Source organism: Myotis nattereri, assembly GCF_964212035.1.
Source record: "Myotis nattereri genome assembly, chromosome: 10".
Lineage (NCBI taxonomy): Eukaryota > Metazoa > Chordata > Mammalia > Chiroptera > Vespertilionidae > Myotis > Myotis nattereri.
The window spans coordinates 1,583,491-1,601,549 of record NC_138085.1 but is presented as its reverse complement, the minus strand read 5'-3'; the positions used below and the strand labels follow the sequence as shown (position 1 = coordinate 1,601,549).

At 45.3% G+C, this 18,059-nt stretch overlaps 1 protein-coding gene across 1 annotated transcript in view; it reads left to right on the top strand.

Moving 5' to 3' along the window:
- Positions 1–17,383, top strand: part of SLC9A4 (solute carrier family 9 member A4) — a gene marked incomplete at both ends in the record, with an annotated part of 72,596 nt that extends 55,213 nt beyond the window's left edge. Inside the window, 3 exons of the mRNA XM_081101212.1 lie at positions 9,084–9,215; positions 9,928–10,015; positions 17,037–17,383. Coding sequence (XP_080957338.1) covers positions 9,084–9,215; positions 9,928–10,015; positions 17,037–17,383 — 567 coding nt within the window. The remainder of the gene's footprint in view (positions 1–9,083; positions 9,216–9,927; positions 10,016–17,036) is intronic.
- Positions 17,384–18,059: the final 676 nt, after the last annotated feature.

Sequence of the window (18,059 nt, the reverse complement as noted above, 5' to 3'; positions counted from 1 at the left end):
TATTTGTAGTCACAAGTTAACAAACAGCGTCAACAGTCATTGGAGGTGAAGGAAGGTATTGCTGGATCAAAGTCTCTCTATAAGACGTCTTTACTCATCGAATCAGAACCCTCACACCTTTTTCACCTGTTTGATATTTTACTTTAGTTCGGGCTCTCTTATATGCATCAAAATACCAAACAGTTATTGCGCACCTTGTAGCATATGGTTGTACTGCAGCAATGGATTCTTTTACATTGATTTTGTATCCTGCAACTTTACTGTATCTGTTTATTGTTTCTAATAGTTGTTTGGTGGATTCTTTAGGGTTTTCTATATACAGAATCATGTCATCTGCAAAAAATGACAGTTTTACTTCTTTCTTCCCAATTTGGATAACTTTTATTTATTTACCTTGCCTCATTGCTCTGGCTAGGACTTCCAGCACTATGTTAAATAAGAGTGTTGAGAGTGGACAAAATTGTTTTGTTCCTGATCTTAGAGGAAAAGCTTTCAGTTTTTCACCATTGAGTATGATATTAGCTGAGGATTATATGGTCTTTATTACATTGAAGTATTTTCCTTCTATTTCTATTTTATTGGTTGTTTTAATCATAAATGGATGTTGTATCTTATCAAATGCTTTTTCTGCATCTATTGATAAAATCATATGATATTTACTCTTTCTTTGTTAATGTGATGTATCACATTGATTGATTTGTATATGTTGAACCATCCTTGTGCCCCTGGAATGAATCTCACTTGATTGTGATGTATTATTTTTTGATACACTGTTATATTCTATTTGCTAGTATTTTACTTAGGACTTTTGCATCTGTGTTCATCAGAGATATTTGTCTGTAGTTTTTGTGTGTGTGTGTTATCCTGGCCAGGATCTGGTATCAGGGTTATGTTAACCTCATAAAATGTGTTAGGAAGTATTGCTTCTTATTCAGTTTTTCAAATAGTCTGAGAAGGATGGGTTTTAAATGTTCTTTGAAAGTTTGGTAGAATTCACTGGTGAAGCCATCTGCTGCTCAGTCTACATAGATTTTCCAGTTCTTCATGATTTAGTCTAGGAAAGTTATGTATTTCTAGGACCTTACCATTTCTTCTAGGTTATTGAATTTGGTGGCATATAGTCTTTCATAATGTTCTAGTATGATCTTTTTATGTCTGTGATGTCTGTGGTGACCTCTCTCTCATTTCTGATTTTGTTTATATGGGTCTTTTCCCTTTTTTCTTTCGTGAGTCTAGCCAGGGTTTTGCCAATTTTTTTAATCTTTTCAAAGAACCAGCTCTTTGTTTTATTAATTTTTTGTATGACCTTTTTTCTCTATTTCACTCAATTCTGCTCTATTTTATTATTTTCTTTCTTCTGCTAACTTTGGGTTGCTTTTGTTTTTCTTTTTCTAATTCTTTAATATGTGATGTTAGGTTGTTTATCTGGGATTTCTCTTGTTTCTTGAGATAGGTCTGTAATGATATAAATTTCCCTCTTATCACTGCTTTTGCTGCATCCCAGAGGTTTTGATATGTTGTTTTGTCATTTTCATTTGTCTCTATATATCTTTGATCTCATCTTTTATTTCTTCTTTGACTCAGTCAGTTTTTAGTAGTACATTGTTTAATCTCCACATATTTGTGGGTTTCTTATTTCCTTTTTGCAGTTTGATTTCTAATTTCAAGACATTGTGGTTAGAGAATATGCTTGGTATCATTTCAATCTTCTTGCATTTGTGCTAGTTTTGTGACCCAACATATGGTTTATCCTTAATAATGTTCCATGTGCGCTGGAAAAGAATGGATAATCTGATGTTCTGGGATGAAATGTTCTGTTAATGTCAATCATGTCTATTTGGTCTAGTGTTTCATTTAAAGCTGATATTTCTTCATTGATTTTCTGTTTGGTTGATCTGTCTAAAGCTATCAATGGAGCATGAAGGTCCCCAACTATAATTTGCTTTGATTGTCCATTTAGTTCTGTGGGTAGCTGTTTTATATATTATGGTGCTCCCTGGTTGGGTTCATATATATTAAGAAGTGTTATATTTTCTTGATGACGTGTTCCCTTTATCATTATAAAATGCCCATCTTTGTCTGCTGTTATTTTTGTTCTCTTCATCAGATATAAATATGGCTACATCGCCTTTCCTTGGATGTTATCTGCTTGGAGAATAATTTTCCACCCCTTTACTTTGAATCTAACTTTGTCTTTGCATCTTAGATGTGTGTCTTGTAGGAGCATATAGTTGGGTTTGGTTTTGATTCACTCTGCTACTCTGCCTCTTTATTGGTGAATTCAAACCATTTACATTTAGGGCAATTATTGATGTATTAAGGATTTTTAAAAAATCTTCATTGTTGAGATTATTACAAATGTCTCTCTTTCTTCCCCCCCCCCCCCCATAGCTCCTCTCCACCCAATCCCTGCCCTGCCCCAGGCCTTCGCCACCCTATTGTCTGTGTCCATGGGTAATGCATACATGCATATAAGGGCTTTGATTAATCTCTTCTTACCCCCTCCACCCCACTTCCCTCTGAGAATCGTCACTCTGTTTCATTTCCATGCCTATTTTATTCACCAGTTTATTCTCTTCATTAGATTTCTTATTTGTTTGATTTTTAGATTCAATTGTTGATAGATATGTATTTGGTGGCATTTTGTTGTTCATATTTTTTATCTTTAAGTTTTTCTTCTTCTTCCTCTTCTTAAAGAATACCCTTCAGCATTTCATATAATCCTGGTTTGGTGGTGATGAGCTCCTTTAGCTTTTTCTTGTCTGTGACCTTTCTTTATCTGACCTTCAATTCTAAATGATAGCTTTGTTGGTTGTAGGTCCTTGCTATTCATCACTTTGAATATTTCTTGCCATTCCCTTCTGGCCTGCAGAGTTTCTGTTGAGAAATCAGCTGATAGTCTTATAGGTACTCCCTTGTAGGTAACTGTTTTTCTCTTGCTGCTTTTAAGATTCTCTCTTTGTCTTTTGCCCTTGGCATTTTAATTCTGATGTGTCTTGGTGTGGTCCTCTTTGGATTCCTCTTGTTTGGGGTTCTATGTACTTCCTGGACTTGTAAGTCTATTTCTTTCATCAGGTAGGGAAAGTTTTCTGGCATTATTTCTTCAAATAGGTTTTCAATCTCTCTCTCTCTCTCTCTCTCTCTCTCTCTCTCTCTCTCTCTCTTCTGGCACCCCCATAACTCGAACATTGGTACACTTAAAGTTGTCCCAGAGGCTCCTTACACTATCTTCATATATTTGGATTCTTTTTTCTTTTTGCTCTTTTGGTTGGGTGTTTTTTTGCTTCCACATATTTCAAATCCTTGATTTGATTCTCGGGATCCTCTAGTCTACTGTTGAATCCCTGTATATTATTCTAAATTTCAGTCAGTGTATGCTTAATTTCTGACTGGTCCTTTTCCTTTTTTTTTTTTTTTTTTTTTTTTGCATTCTCACTAAGATCCTTGAAAGTCTCACTAAGTCCCTTGGAGGTTTCTAGAAGATTCTAGAGTAACCATATAACTGTGGTTTAGAAGTCTATATCCAGTAGTTTGCTTTCCTCCATTTCTTCCATTTGTGACATGTTTCTTTGTCTCTGCATTTTGGCTGCTTCCCTGTGTTTGTTTCTATGTATTGGGTAGAGCTGCTAAGTTTCCTTGAGTTGATAGAATGGCCTTGTGTAGTAGCTGTCCTATAGGGCCCAGTGGCTCAGCCTCCCCAGTCACCTGAGGTGAACACTCTAGGTGCTCTGTCAGATGTCTGCTGGTTCAAACACTGTTCCTTTCACTTGCCCTGTTGCACTCCCCCTCTCCCCCCAGCTGTCAGTTCCTCCCATCCGAAGGAAGTGCCTGCTACTGCTGGCTTCCTCCCCTCTCCAGGCCCAGCCAAGAGCTCCTGGCTGTAGGGCTTGTCGGCAGACCATCTGTGCTTTCCTCCCTTCTCATCTCCCTGTTTATTCCCAGTTGCCCACCTTAGATGGTTCAGTGTGTGGGTCTCTCTGGCATGCCTCTGTATTGAGTAGGGACTTCTTTGTTGAATTATAGTTGGTTACATTGTTGAAACTTCAGGGGGAGAGGCCAGGGGGATCTCTCACACTGCCATTCCTCTGATGTCACTCCTCAATATACTTTTAAAGGATATAGTTTCAATTTATTTAGCTTCAGTTCTCTTCAGCAATGATATGCACATCTATATTGCACATCTTTATCCCATAGAGCTCAAGTTTCAGTGGGAAATACAGGTTTTAAACTGTCACCAACTCCTCATTAAAAGTCAGAAAAGGAGGAAGGAAAGGAAAAAAACTTAAATATACATTATATGCATAGGACCTCCTATGCTCCCTGCAGACAGGGAAACTGGACAAGCACGTGAGTGATGTGATATGAGGCAAAATAGAAAAAAGTGTTCGAATTTTTGTTAAAGAACAACTTTCTCTCAAATCAAGGTGTAGGAAAACCCTACTAGCAATATATACACATATATATATATATATATATACTAGTACATACACATATGTATACAAATATATGTATATGTGTGTAAACACACACACACTGAGTTCAGTTTTGTGTGAATTTAACATTGATAAAAAATTATAAAATTTGTCTTAGTATTCTAAATGCTTATCCTATCTAATAATAGGCAAACATGGTAATTAACCATACCTCCAACATGCTTCCCATTGGCTAATCAGGGCGATATGCAAATTAACTGCCAGCCAAGATGGTGGCCAGCAGCCAGGCTGCTGAAGCGAACAGGAGGCTTGCTTGCTCCAGTGAAGGAGGAAGCCAAGGTTCCCCGCCTGCCGCTGCTGGGCTCTGAGCTTGCACTCTAAGCAATTATGTTGCAAGTATAGACGCTAAACAAACCCCATGCTTTCAGTCAGCCGGCTGAGCAGTCAGCTGGCCAAGCTGGAGTTGCAACAGAGTTTCAATTATAGAACCCAAACAAACCAGATACCTGCTTTCAGCAGCTGAGGCCTCAGAGCTGGAGCCAAGCCTCAGGGCTAAAGCTGGCTCTCAGTTCCAGTGACAGCCATAGAAGGTAAATAAATCCCAGAATAAAAAAAAGAAAAGAAAAAATGGAGGGGTTGAAGCTTCAGTCACCCGCCAGCCTGAAAATGGCCCTCAGCCCCTCACCCAGACTGGCCAGGCACCCAAGAAGGACCCCCACCCTGAAGAGGGTGTGACCAGATGAAAACAGCCATCATCGCCTCATCCAGGCTGGCCAGGCACCCAAGCGGGACCCCCACCCTGATCCAGGACACTCTTCAGAGCAAACCATCCGGCCGCCACCCGTGCACCAGGCCTCTATCCTATATAGTAAAAGGGTAATATGCCTCCCAGCCCTGGGATCAGCGGAGCTGCGAGGCCTCCCAAACCCAGGATCAGCGGAGCCGCAAGGCCTCCCAGCACCGGGATCAACGGAGCAGTGAGGCCTCACTGCCCTGTGTCAAGTGGAGCCGTGAGGCCTCCCAGCACTGGGATCAGCGGAGCCATGAGGCCTCCTGGCCCCTGGAGCAGCGTGACAAGGGGCAGCACCCAAACCCCCTGATCGCCCTGCTGCTCTGTGTGTGACAGGGGGCAAGGCCACTACCTCCGTACCTGTCCTGCTCTGTTCATGACAGGGGAAGGCACCCCAACCCCCTGATTGGCCCTGCTCTGTGCCTGATAGGGGGGAGCTCCCCAACCCCCAGATCGGCCCTGCTCTGTGTGTGACAGTATGCGGCGCCCCAACCCCCCCACCGGCCCTGCTCTGTGTGTGACGGGGTGGAGCTGCAACCTCCCCATCAGCCCTGCCCTGAGTGTGACAGGGGGCGGTGCCCCAACTCCCCTATTTGCCCTGCTCTGTACATAACAGAGGGGAGCTCCCCAACCCCCTGATCGGCCCTGCTCTGCGTGACAGGAGGGAGCTCCCCAACCCCCTGATCAGCCCTGCTCTGTGTGTGACAGGGTACGGAGCCCCAACCCCCCTGATGGGCCCTGCTCTGTGTGTGACAGGGGGCAGCGCCCCAACCCCCTGATCGGCCCTGCTCTGTGAGTGACAGAGGGTGGCGCCACAACCTCCCCATCGACTCTGCCTTGAGTGTGACAGGGGGTGGCACCCCAACCCCCAAATCAGCCCTACCCTGAGCATGACTGAGGGTGGCATCACAACCTCCCAATTTGCCCTGCTCTGTGCATGACAGGGGTCGGTGCCCCAACTCCCCAATCAGCCCTGCTCTGAGCCGACCAGGGGCTGCACCTAGGGATTGGGCCTGCCCTCTGCCATCCAGGAGCAGGCCTAAGCCAGCAGGTCGTTATCTCCCGAGGGGTCCCAGACTGTGAGAGGGCACAATTGGGGCTGAGGGACACCCCCCCCCCCCCCGCCAGTGCACAAATTTTTGTGCACCGGGCCTCTAGTCCTATATAATAAAAGAGAAACATGCAAATTAACTGTCCCTCAGCTATGCTCAAGCCACACCCACCAGCCAATCAGGAGCGAGTATGCAAATTAACCTGACTAAGATGGCGACAGCCACAGAGCTGGAGCAAGCAGGAGGCTTGGGTTGCCCCCAGTGATGGGGGAAGCCAAGATTCCCGCCTGCCCTGGCTGGCCCTGGGCTCCAGTCAAGGCTACAAAGTTTCAATTATAGAAGATAAATAAATCCCAGAAAAAAAGAAAAAACAAAAAAAAGGAGAGGCTGGGAGCTTGGGTCACTGGGGGGCATGTCCAGCCTGAAAATAGCCATCAGCCCCTCACCCAGATGTGGCCAGGCACCCCAGCGGGACTCCCCCACCTTGAAGGGGCTGTGGGAAGCCTGAAAACGGTCCTCAGCCCCTCACCCAGGCTGGCCAGGCACCCCAGCGGGACCCCCACCCTGATCCGGGACACCCTTCAGGGCAAACCAGCTGGCCCCCACCCATGTACCAGGCCTCTATCCTATATAATAAAAGGGTAATATGCAAACTGACCCTAACAGCAGAACGACGGGGAGTGACTGGTCACTATGACACACACTGACCACCAGGGTGCAAGACGCTCAATGCAGGAGCTGCCCACTGGTGGTCAGTGCGCACCCACAGGGGGAGCTCTGTTCAGCCACAAGCCAGGCTGATGGCTGCCAGCACAGGGGTGGTGGTGGGAGCCTCTCCCACCTCCTCAGCAGAGCTAAGGATGTCCAACTGCAGCTTAGGCCTGCTCCCCCCTGGCAAGTGGACATCCCCCGAGGTCTCCCAGGCTGCCAGAGGGATGTCTGACTGCCAGCTTAGGACTGATCCCCTGGGGAGCGGCCTAAGCCAGTAGGTGGAGATCCCCCAAGGGGTCCCAGACTGAGAGAGGGCACAGGCCGGGCTGAGCAACCTCCCCAAGTGCACAAATTTTTGTGCACCGGGCCTCTAGTTTTAAAAATATTTTATGATAGTGTTATATGTCATTCCTTAATGTCTCAACATATAAGATACTAGAAGCCCAGGTGTGAAATCACGCGGCCCCGCCCACCTGCACGTGCCCCGCCGCACTCACACCCTACCAACCCCCACCGGTCTTTGGTTGTTACAGCATTAGGGCCACTGGGTTTTTATAATATAGATAATTAGGTTGAAGTCCATCATTAGTGATGGTGGATAAAAACCCACATTTCAAACTATCTTTAAAATTCAACTTTTTGGACAAGTTCTTGTCAGATTGGTTAATTTGTCAAGAGTGGTTGTCAAAGTTCTCCCATCAGCATAAATAGAGAAAGCTGGCTTTCCTAACTCACCTTTGTTTCCTTTACCACCCCACCCCCTCAACCTATGCCTTTTTTATGAAACTATTTTTAGACAATTGCCCTTTTATGAGGCTTAATTAACTGTGATTTAGTTAATAGATTATAAAGGCCACAAATATACTTAACTGGATGTATATACACTAAAATAGAAACACTAAACTGATTGCCTTTTGCCTGTCCTCCATACTCCCGGCACACCCCAACATCTTCTCACTTACCTGAGCACATAACAGTATATACTTATTTGTATAACTTCCCCAGTAGACTCGAAGCCTTTGAAGATCATAATTCTAACTTAACCGTTTTTTTAAGTTTCATGTCTATCATGGCACCTGGCACATAGACATTTGCTCTTTTGCTATTAAATTGAATATTCTGTTAAAGCATTGGTTAGCCAAGAGTGATCGCATCTTCAGTCCTGATCCTATTATTTGAGAACCCTACTAACCCACAGGAAACAGGATATTCACTGGTAACTTTGAGTGAAAAGAAAGGAGAGAAGTTCCAGTTACGCACTTTGCAAACATCTGGGGACTGATGTTGGTCTATGGTTAAACAGAGGTTTTTACTGGCCTTGATAAGGACGAGGAAGTAATTTTTCATAAAGCTAAATTGATTCAATTTGAAGGACTACTCTTTTTTATTTTCTTTATTGATTAAGGTATTACATATGTGTCCTCATCCCCGCATTGACCCCCCACCCCACCCCCGCTCATGCCCTCACTCCCCCCTGGTGACTGTGTCCATTGGTTAGGCTTATATGCATGCATACAAGTCCTTGGGTTGATCTCTCCCCCTTACCCCTCCCCTCCCCTGCCTTCCCTCTGAGGTTTGATGGTCTGGTTGATGCTTCTCTGTCTCTGGATCTGTTTCTTTATCTGAGATGATGTATTTGGTTGATTTTTTAAATGTATCTTTAGTTGGCAAAATTAAAAAATAGCAACCTTATAGAAATTCCCAACATAGTTCTGACATTTTCCTGATTCATTAACTTCAGTAACCACTGGCCTAGTATAAAAAACACTAGGAAAGGAAGTGTGTATACGGGGCAGCACAAGTCTGTGAGTATTGGGGGTACCTGCGAGGGTAACAGGGGGACAGGACAGGTGGAGAGCACTGCTCTGTGAGCCAGGAGGCACCACTCCAACCACAGGAGTCCCAACAGGGGTGGCCTCCGCCACAAATTTTCCTTTTGGGGCCACAGCCTGCTCTCCTGTAATTGAGGAAATGCTCAGACGGCTTGCATGGTGTCTTCTTGCTCTAGTAGTCTCAGTTTGTGATATTTTTACGGCCTCCTGAGGTTGACAGTTAAGCTGGAGACGCCTTTCGTATTTGATGTTCCTCTTCCTGCAGACACCGTCCTATAACAGATACAGCCTCAAACCCCGAGCAGCTGAGAAGCAGGCTAAAGAGATCCTGATCCGCCGCCAGAACACCTTACGCGAGAGTGTGAGGAAAGGCCACAGCCTGCCGTGGGGAAAGCCGGTAAGGGTGGCCTGCAAGGTGGACACACCTGAGAGCTGGCTCATCCCAGGACAGGGCCTCCTGGGTGGCTACCACTGACACTTAGACAAACAACGCCACTGCCTTGTTGGCAGAGAGATGCAAGCGCCGTAGGGGCAGGACACATGCTCAGGTACCCCTCTTGGAGTCCAGGACCTTAGGAACCAAGGGCTCTCTCCTCCAGGAGGGTAAGTGACTGCAGGGCACGTGCTGTGCCCTGAATCTGGACCGGACTCCATGGCGGCCAGGACTGAAGGAGCCTGACCTTCGGGAACCAGCGCCCCTGGCTCCAGGAAGCTTACCTCTCCCAGCGAAGAAGTTGTTTTAGCCGAGACACGTGGACCTCATTTCCGTATTACCTGCTGGGCATCTGAGCTATTCTATTTGAGGCCCTATCAAAGCGACCAATGATGCAGTTGGGTCTGGGGTCGACCCTCCTCTCCACCCTAATCTCAATGAGGCTGTGGGAATAACTTTGAGAGATTTGTAATGGTCTATTTTATCATGACAAGGAAAGCAAATACACAGCATATTAAAGGCTGAAGCATTCTGGTTTTTTTAGACAAAAATAACTGAAAGCCAATGATCCAAGAAAGCTGCCACAGTATAAGTCTGTGTCCTTCACTTTGTTTGCCACGTGGATCTTCCAGTCGCAGCAGCTAACTCTGCTTTTATTTCTGCTTGTTCCCTACAGGCCGGTGCCAAAAACATCCGCTACCTCTCCTTTCCCTACAGCCACCCTCAGCCAGCAAGGAGAGACGGGGAGGCTGCTGCACGCGAAGGTGACTTGCATGTCTGGCTGCTGGTCCTCTTTTCTGTAAAGAGCCAGATGATATATATTTTGGGGCTTGGGGGCCAAAATGAAAAATCAAGAATATTATATAGGTACTTCTAGAAACAAAAAGAGGGAGAGAGAGAGAGAGACAAAGAGAGAGAGAAAAAAACTTTTTTATTAATCTAATTCAAAAATTTATTGATGGACACTGAAATTTGAATTTCCTATCATTTTATTTGTCATGAAATAGTCTTTTAATTTTTTCAGCCATTTAAAAATGTAACAACCATTTTCAGTTCATAGGCAGCAGACCGAATATAGCCCAAGGCTCCTAATTTGTTAACCCCTGACTTAGAAAAACAAAAAAATGGGCACATTTTTAAAGTCACAGTCACCCATGGTTTAAAAATTTCCAGAATTGTCCAAAGTTGGTTAAATTTTACTAAAATAATTTCATCAAATTTACTGATTAAATATTTCCCTTGTAATATCTGTACGCGTGCACGCACACGCGCGCGCGCACACACACACGCATGCATATCAATTTAAATTTTCCTAAAATTTCAAAAATTTAAATCACATTTGAAATTCAAATAACCTAAACATATATGATTTTATTTTTTTATACATTTGTATTGAATTCAGAGAGGGAAAGGGAGCAAGAAATAAAAAATTCAATGATGAGAGAGAATCATTGATTGGCTGCCTCCTGCACACCCCCTACTGGGGATCGAGCCCAAAACCTGGGCTTGTGCCCTGACCGGGAATTGAACCTATGACCTCTCGGGTCATTGGTAGATGCTCAACCACTGAGCCATGCCGGCGGGCATATATAGGATTTTAGAATTAAATCTTTGAAAAGTGAATATATTATTCTTTAAAATTAAACTTTTTATTTCTGATTTTAAAACTTACTTGATATAAAAACAAAATCAACCAGTATTGAAAGGAATGAAAAGAAAGTTAAAAGTACTTGAAACCCCCAAACCCAGATATAATCACTATAGATAGTCTGGTCGGGGTCCTATAATTCTCTCTACACCATCCTGATCCAGACCCTACCCTTACCTGATACAAAAAAAAAAAAAAACAGCACAAAAACAAAAATCACAAACCACCAGCACCATTGTATACATAAAATCATCGAATAGGCATTGTTTTGTAACTTTTATAAATTGTCTAATTCACTGAACAATATGTTGTGGACAACTTCCCATATCAATAGAGATGAACCTTTTGATCATTTTTAATGACTTAATAAAAATGAATTATATAAGAGCACCATGGTTTATTTAGCTAAATCCTTATTGATAAATATTTAAGGTAGTTCCAAATTTTTTGTGAATATAGCAATGATATATAATAAGTGCCTTGGACCATTTATGATGGATTTTTGCTCAAATATGCAGTTATTTTCTTAGTACTTTTTCCTGGAAGTAAAAATTTTGGGTAAAAAATTATATATATTTAAATTTATGTACATCAAACGTCTGTGAGAAAAGTCATTGCTGAACACTTTTACCATCACTGGTAATTGTCAAACTTTTGAATAATCTATGATATGATAGGATAAAATTTAATTTTCATGAGTTTTTTTATTTTAGTGCGGTTGAGCATCATTTCATAATTTTAGAGCCATCTGTCTTTCCTTCGAGGAAGTTTCTGTGTTTCCTTGGCCCATTGTTTTCTGTTTGGTTGCTGGTTTCCTTAAGTGAATTTGAAGAACATTATATAACCAGGACGTCCCCTATTGTCTCGTATTTGTTGTTAATGCTTTTTCCTCAAGTTTCACAGTTATCTTTTAGTTTTTGGACACACTTGCCATTCAGATTCTGATGAATCAAATTTACTTGATTTCCAAAGAAAAATTAGAAAATGATTTACAGTAGAACCGTGGTTCTCAAACTTTATTCATTCTGGAAGGCTGTTCAAGAAGTGATTTGTTGGAAAACTGAATCATTTTTTACCATTAGAAATAATGTAAATTGAATTAACTCATTCCAGACCCCCACATGATTCCATTTTAACCTTTCTTACATACGGTACATGTCTAACGCACTGTTTAACCTATGAACAAACACGTCTTTTCTTACATTTATCAAACCACCCCCTTCAGCACTGGTCCAGGGGTGTCTTTCATGTCACTGCCTGGAAATGCTGCCACCATCGAACTGCTTTTCCTTCACCCAAATCAGCCAGTTTTCCTACCTCTTCAACTGCCTGTGGTCATGGCTTCTTTCACACCCTTAGCCTCAGTAGCACTCTTGATGGCCGCTTAATGTTTTAAAATTGTGCTAATGGTCCATTTCATCAGCAACAAAAGCAACCCCCCCCCTCCACACACACACACACACACACACACATCTCCCCTAAAAAATATTCATGGCACAATTTCCTGAGATAACAAACAAGGCTTAGTGGTAAGCTGACTCGCATCCTCTCCTTTCTGTGGCCTGCGGGGCACTGTTTGTCATGCTGTTGTATCAGCAAGAAAGCGCTATGAGGTAGAGAACTGAAATTCTGCAGCCTGAGACCTTATTTCTATAAACAACCTGGTTTGAGGACCAAGGTTTGACTAGACCCAATATTTTTCATCTAGAGCTTTAATAGCTTGACTTTCTCCTATAAATTTCAGATCATCTGAGATTTATCTTTGTGTAGATTAGGATAGAGATTGTTTTCAAATGGCTTTGTTCTTGCCCCCACGCCATGTTCCCCTTTAAAAGGAAAGGCCATCTTTGTTGTCCTAAAGCCACTCCTCCCGAGAGAGTTCCGTTCCGTCTCATTGGTTCAGTATCCCTCAGATCACAGTCTTGTGACTAGTACTATTTTATGTTGTGAAAGCTATTCCAAAAACAACAGCAAGCAAAAAAGAGCCCAGTTACAGGGCACATAATAGATTGATTTTAAAGACCTTCCTGCTCTGACTCGTCTGGTGCTGTTTATGTTGTGAGAGTGAACAGAAGGCATGAAGGTCTCACAGTCATTTCTGGTGATATGAACCCAATATCACCTGCTAAGGCAGCAGGAAATAGCTTTCCTGAGCACTAATGCACAAACCTTAAGTAAAGCATTGTACACAAAATACAGCCGAACAGCCCTAGATGGTTTGGCTCAGTGGATAGAGCATCGGCCCAAGTTTGATTCTGGTCAAGGGCACATGCCCAGGTTGTGGGCTCGATCCCCGAGGAGGGATGGGGGCAGGTGTAGGAGGCAGCCGATCAATGATTCTCTCTCATCATTGATGTTTCTAGCTCTCTTTCCCTCTCCCTTCCCCTCTGAAATCAGTAACAATGTATTTTTTAAAATGCAGCAGAACATTAAAGGAATACTACACCTTACAAAGTGGAACGCATTCCAGAGGTGTGGTTGTTGAACATTTGGAATGTGTTTACATTCTTCACCAGATGACCAGGTCAAAAGGGCATGTCCTTGCAATCGGTGTCCTAAAAGCCCTCTCCTCACACTTCCAGTGAGATCACAGAATCCCGGAGAACGGACACAGGACTTCCACGAGGAGAACAGCAGCCCACCTCTCGGGCTGTCCCTCCTCCCTGTGAAGGGGAGGTGCCGGTACCTTCCACACACAGGGGCTGCCCCATGTGAAGCCAGCCGGCTCACGGCGCGCTCTTGGGACCGTGGTGGGAACCACGTGCTGGTAAGTGTGCAGGAAGCATGAGCCACCGTGACTGCCGCTCTGAGAGGGTCAGAGAGGAGTTGGCCAGGCCGACGGAGATGCTTTTGGAAAGGAAGACAACACGTCAGAAACGTCAGTTCTCCGTGAACTGATTGAGAAATGAAATGACGCCTTCAGCCCAATGATTTTTTCTTTCAAATGTGCTCAACTGATTCTACATTCCCTTAAGTGAGTGAAAAAGCGGTACACCTAGAAATCTGAGAAGGAAAAGTAGTGAAGTGGGACTTATCCTTAGCACGTTCTAAAGAATTATAATCATCCTGGTGAGACTGAGGCAGTCCTCGGGGTGTATCTGGGCACAATTACTGAAATCCTCAAGGCCTTCTGGGCCGAACCAGGTCAGGAAATGGCAGAGGGGCTTTAGGGCGGAAGCCAGAGGCTGCTGCTTGGAAAGCACTTCCTTCCTCCTGCCCTTTGTCTCCCAGAGGCAGAGCAGCCCTTGCTCTAGATGTCTGGGAGCTCCCTGCTGGTTTGAGGGGTCTCCACATCCTCTTCCCAGGCTCCTTTGCTGTTGGGGCTCACCTGGTACCACAGGAACAGAGGTCCTGCCTGGACAGCCTTCTATGCCCGAGACTGCCAACGACCAGTGCAGGCGGGGAGATGAAGGAGCTCTGGATGGAGTGGAGAAGGCTGTGGAGCAGAGAAGGGACTCAGTGCCACAGGCTGTGCACCTAAAATTGGTTAAAATGGAAAAGGCTAGATGCTAAATTCTAGGTGATGTGTATTTACCACAACTGACACCAGACCAAGCACGAGGCGGGCGTGGGGAAGGGCTGCCCTGGGTCTTGGTCGGCACCTGGGGGTCCCCTCTCATCCCAGCAGGAGGCTCGCCCGGCCCTGAGCAGAGGCCCTTCCTTGCTTCTCCTTCATGACCCGCCCAGTGTGGGTCCAGATGGGAGGCTCTCCATGCTGGCAGACGGAAGAGCAGATGTTCACATCTTACTGCTGAGGAGACTTCTCCACCACCCTCCCCTGGCACTGTGCTCTCCCTCCCCCCTGGCACTGTGCTGCCTGGGTGTGGGGAGGATGGGTGTGCAAATGGGCCAGAGAGCTGTCCCCACTCTCCTTCTGCCACCCCCCCCCCCCCACACACACACACACACACACTTTCCAAGGAACTACTTTCTCCCATTTTGGACAGATCTCATGATTTAAGTTGCAAGTCACCTGCCCAAGCCTCTTTCTAGTGCATAGAACCCACTTTCTGACAACCAGACAGTGGTCAGGAGATGGCAAATAGAAGCTGCCCACTGAGGAAGCACACGCTAGAAAGGAGTGGTTGGAAGCCAGGAGAGGGGAGTGGGGAGGGGAGAGAGAGGAAGGCTGGGCACTGGGGCAGACACATCAGCTGTGTTTTCTAGGTGTTTAGGTAGTGTTCCAAGCACAAAAGAATCAAGGGGATCTCTGGTTCCAGGTCAATCATAGAGCACAAATTAAAGAGCAGTCATTAAAAATGAACAAGTAATCCTATATAATAAAAGGCTCATATGCAAATCAACCAAAAGACAGAACAACCGGTCGCTATGACATGCACTGACCACCAGGGGGAAGACACTCAATGTAGAAGCTGCCGCCTGGTGGTCAGTGTGCTCCCACAGGGGGAGTGCTGCTCAGTCAGAAGCTGGGCTCATGGCTGGCGAGTGCAGCAGCGGTGCAGAAGCCTCTCCCACCTCCATGGCAGCACTAAGGATGTCCTACTGTTGGCTTAGGCCCACTTCCCCATCAGTCAGACATCCTCCAAGGGCTCCCGAACTGCAAGAGGGCGCAGGCCAGGCTGAGAGACCCCTCCACCCCCGCATGAATTTCATGCACCAGGCCTCTAGCATATACAGTGTTTTCTTTATTCAAAGCATTGATTCCAGCTTTCTGTCCCCCTCAGCTTCCAGGCGACCGTCTCAGGATAAATTGGTCACATTTGGGGAAAAACGTCATTGAGCAGGGCACTTTAAGATTTTGTGATGTCCCATATGCTAACCACACTTGGTCAAGTGTAAGCCTGTGTGCGCTGTTAGCTCTCTCTCTGGGGATTTTGCTTTTTGTCTTGCTTTTTAGAAGGGAGAAGAAGGTGGGAGGAAGAACTTGATTTCAGGTTTAAATAAAAGGCCTTAAAATACCTCAATTCTCAGGAGGATATTTAAAGGAAAATAAATGTCTGAGGTTAAAATTTTGAGAAAATAAGAATTAAAGATCTTGTGAAAGATACCCTTTGAGGATGTGTGCACAGCAAAGGAAAGGCCATGTCCTGGGCACGCTGCAGCTCTTTGTGAGGGCAGCCAAGAGGGGACATTGCATGGGTCCCCAGTGGTTTTCCTGTTCGGACCCACATGTGACATTGTAAGGTGACAGACTGGTGAGGGGGGACAGCCAGACAGGCTCTGCTCAGACCTGCCTTCATTGTGTGATGCTGAAAGTCACTTAACCTCTGAAACCTTCGCCTATGAAATGAGCATCATACTTTCTCTCATCACAAAGGGTTATAATAAGGATCCAATGGCATCATAGGTGTAGGATGGTTACCGCAGTGGCAGACACATAATACGTTTCCAGTGAATGGACTATGTCCTCATTGTCATTGCCATCGTGTGCCAGCCGCGATCTGTTCCTCTTCTTCCCTCTTTTGAAATGAGAGCATCTAGTCGTAGTGGCTTTGCCACACATGGCTGTCTACCTGCTCGCTCCTTGACCCTGTTTCTCTGAAATTGGCTAGTTGAAGGTTAAAAGGGAAGAAACTCAGATTTAATGCTTTCTGGCAACACTGGTTAAGAAACAAGCCTAGCTAAAGACGGTCATTTTCATATCGCGCCACCACGTACCCTCCAGCCTAGCACCAGTCTTTGACAACACCGGGGGCCATCTGTTCTGATTCTGTGAAAAGCACCCCTGCCTGCCGGGGTCTATGCCGCATGTCTATGGCGCTGCACATACAGCCTCTCCAGTTGATCCTTGAACAACCCAAGTTTGAGCCGCGTGGGTCCACTTGCTAGTATATGTGGGTTTTTAAATAAGGATGTAGATTTATTTTCTCTTCCTTTGGTTTCCTTAACGGCATTTTACTTCCTGTAGCTAACGTTAACATAAGACCGCAGTTCCTGGACTTCAGACTGTGCAGGCGGTGGGTACCCCTCATCCCCATGCTACTCGAGGGTCAACTGTGCTCTGCTCTCCCGCTGGGGTAGCAGGCCTGGGGGGAGGTCATGCCGATAAGAAAGCTGAGTGTCCGAGCTGGACCCTCCCAAAGGACGGCTTCGCGCTGAGCTCTCGCCATCGGGGTGCTCTGCTCTCTCCTCTCTGGCCTGGTCTTGCTCTGACCTCTTCTCGTCATGATTTCTAGATGCGGACAGCAGTGGTTCGGAACTCTCCTTCATCATGTTCAGCGCACACGCTCCAACACGGTCGCTTCAAGAGAGACCACGGACACAACAAATAACCACAAGGAAGAGTTTAAACAGAGGAGGGAAGCCGTCCGGCTCCGGCTACCAGACAAGTCCAAGCCGAGAAGAGCATGTTGGCCGGAGCAAAAGGGCTTTGAGGCCCAAACCGCTGTTCCACACCGTGGATGAGGAGCGTGGATCTGGAGAGGAGAGTGGGGAAGAGGCCTCAGCCCCGGGGGCCGGAGAGCCGGCGGAGCCCAGGAGCGAGCGCCGCAGGTCTTGCAGCCCTTTGCTCCGAAGGAAGTAGTCGTGTCGCGCTCAGGGCTGCTCGCGTGCTCCGCCCGAGCCGTCTCCCTGTGTGTGGGTGGAGGGTTTCCAGAATTCTGAAGAAAGCTACTGAGCTTGCTTTTCTGAAGCTGTGAGTCAGGCACCTGTAAGAGGCAGGGGGTTTCGGGGGACGGGGAGCACTAACTTGCAGGCGTTGCCATATTCTTAGCTGGTATACTTTGTAGATGCTTTCCTGTGAGTCAAAGCCCTTTATCACCCCAGAAATTATTCACTAAGAATTTCTAAGAGTGTGTGATCCATTTAATTTATTGAGATGCAGTGTGGTTGGTAATTTACCTTCACAATATGCACATACAACTTACAGTCAAGGTAGCTCTCAGAGGAGCCCTAGAAATATTCTGACCCAACTCCGTGAGGTTACAAATGAGGACATCTTGCCCAAGGTCATGTGGTGAGTTGCTGCTTCACAAGCTAATTGACCTCCCTCCCAGGAGAATGCATTTGATTTTAATTTTGATACGCACTATTCAGTAATTATGGGGAGAGGTAAAACTTATCATAGCATTGCTATACTTAATCAGTAGCAACAATAGATACAGACTAAAGAATTAATCTACAGACAATGAGCTTGTCTATATTATAATTAGAATATTTCTTTCAAAAACAAATATTAGAAACAAAATAGCCATAATCAG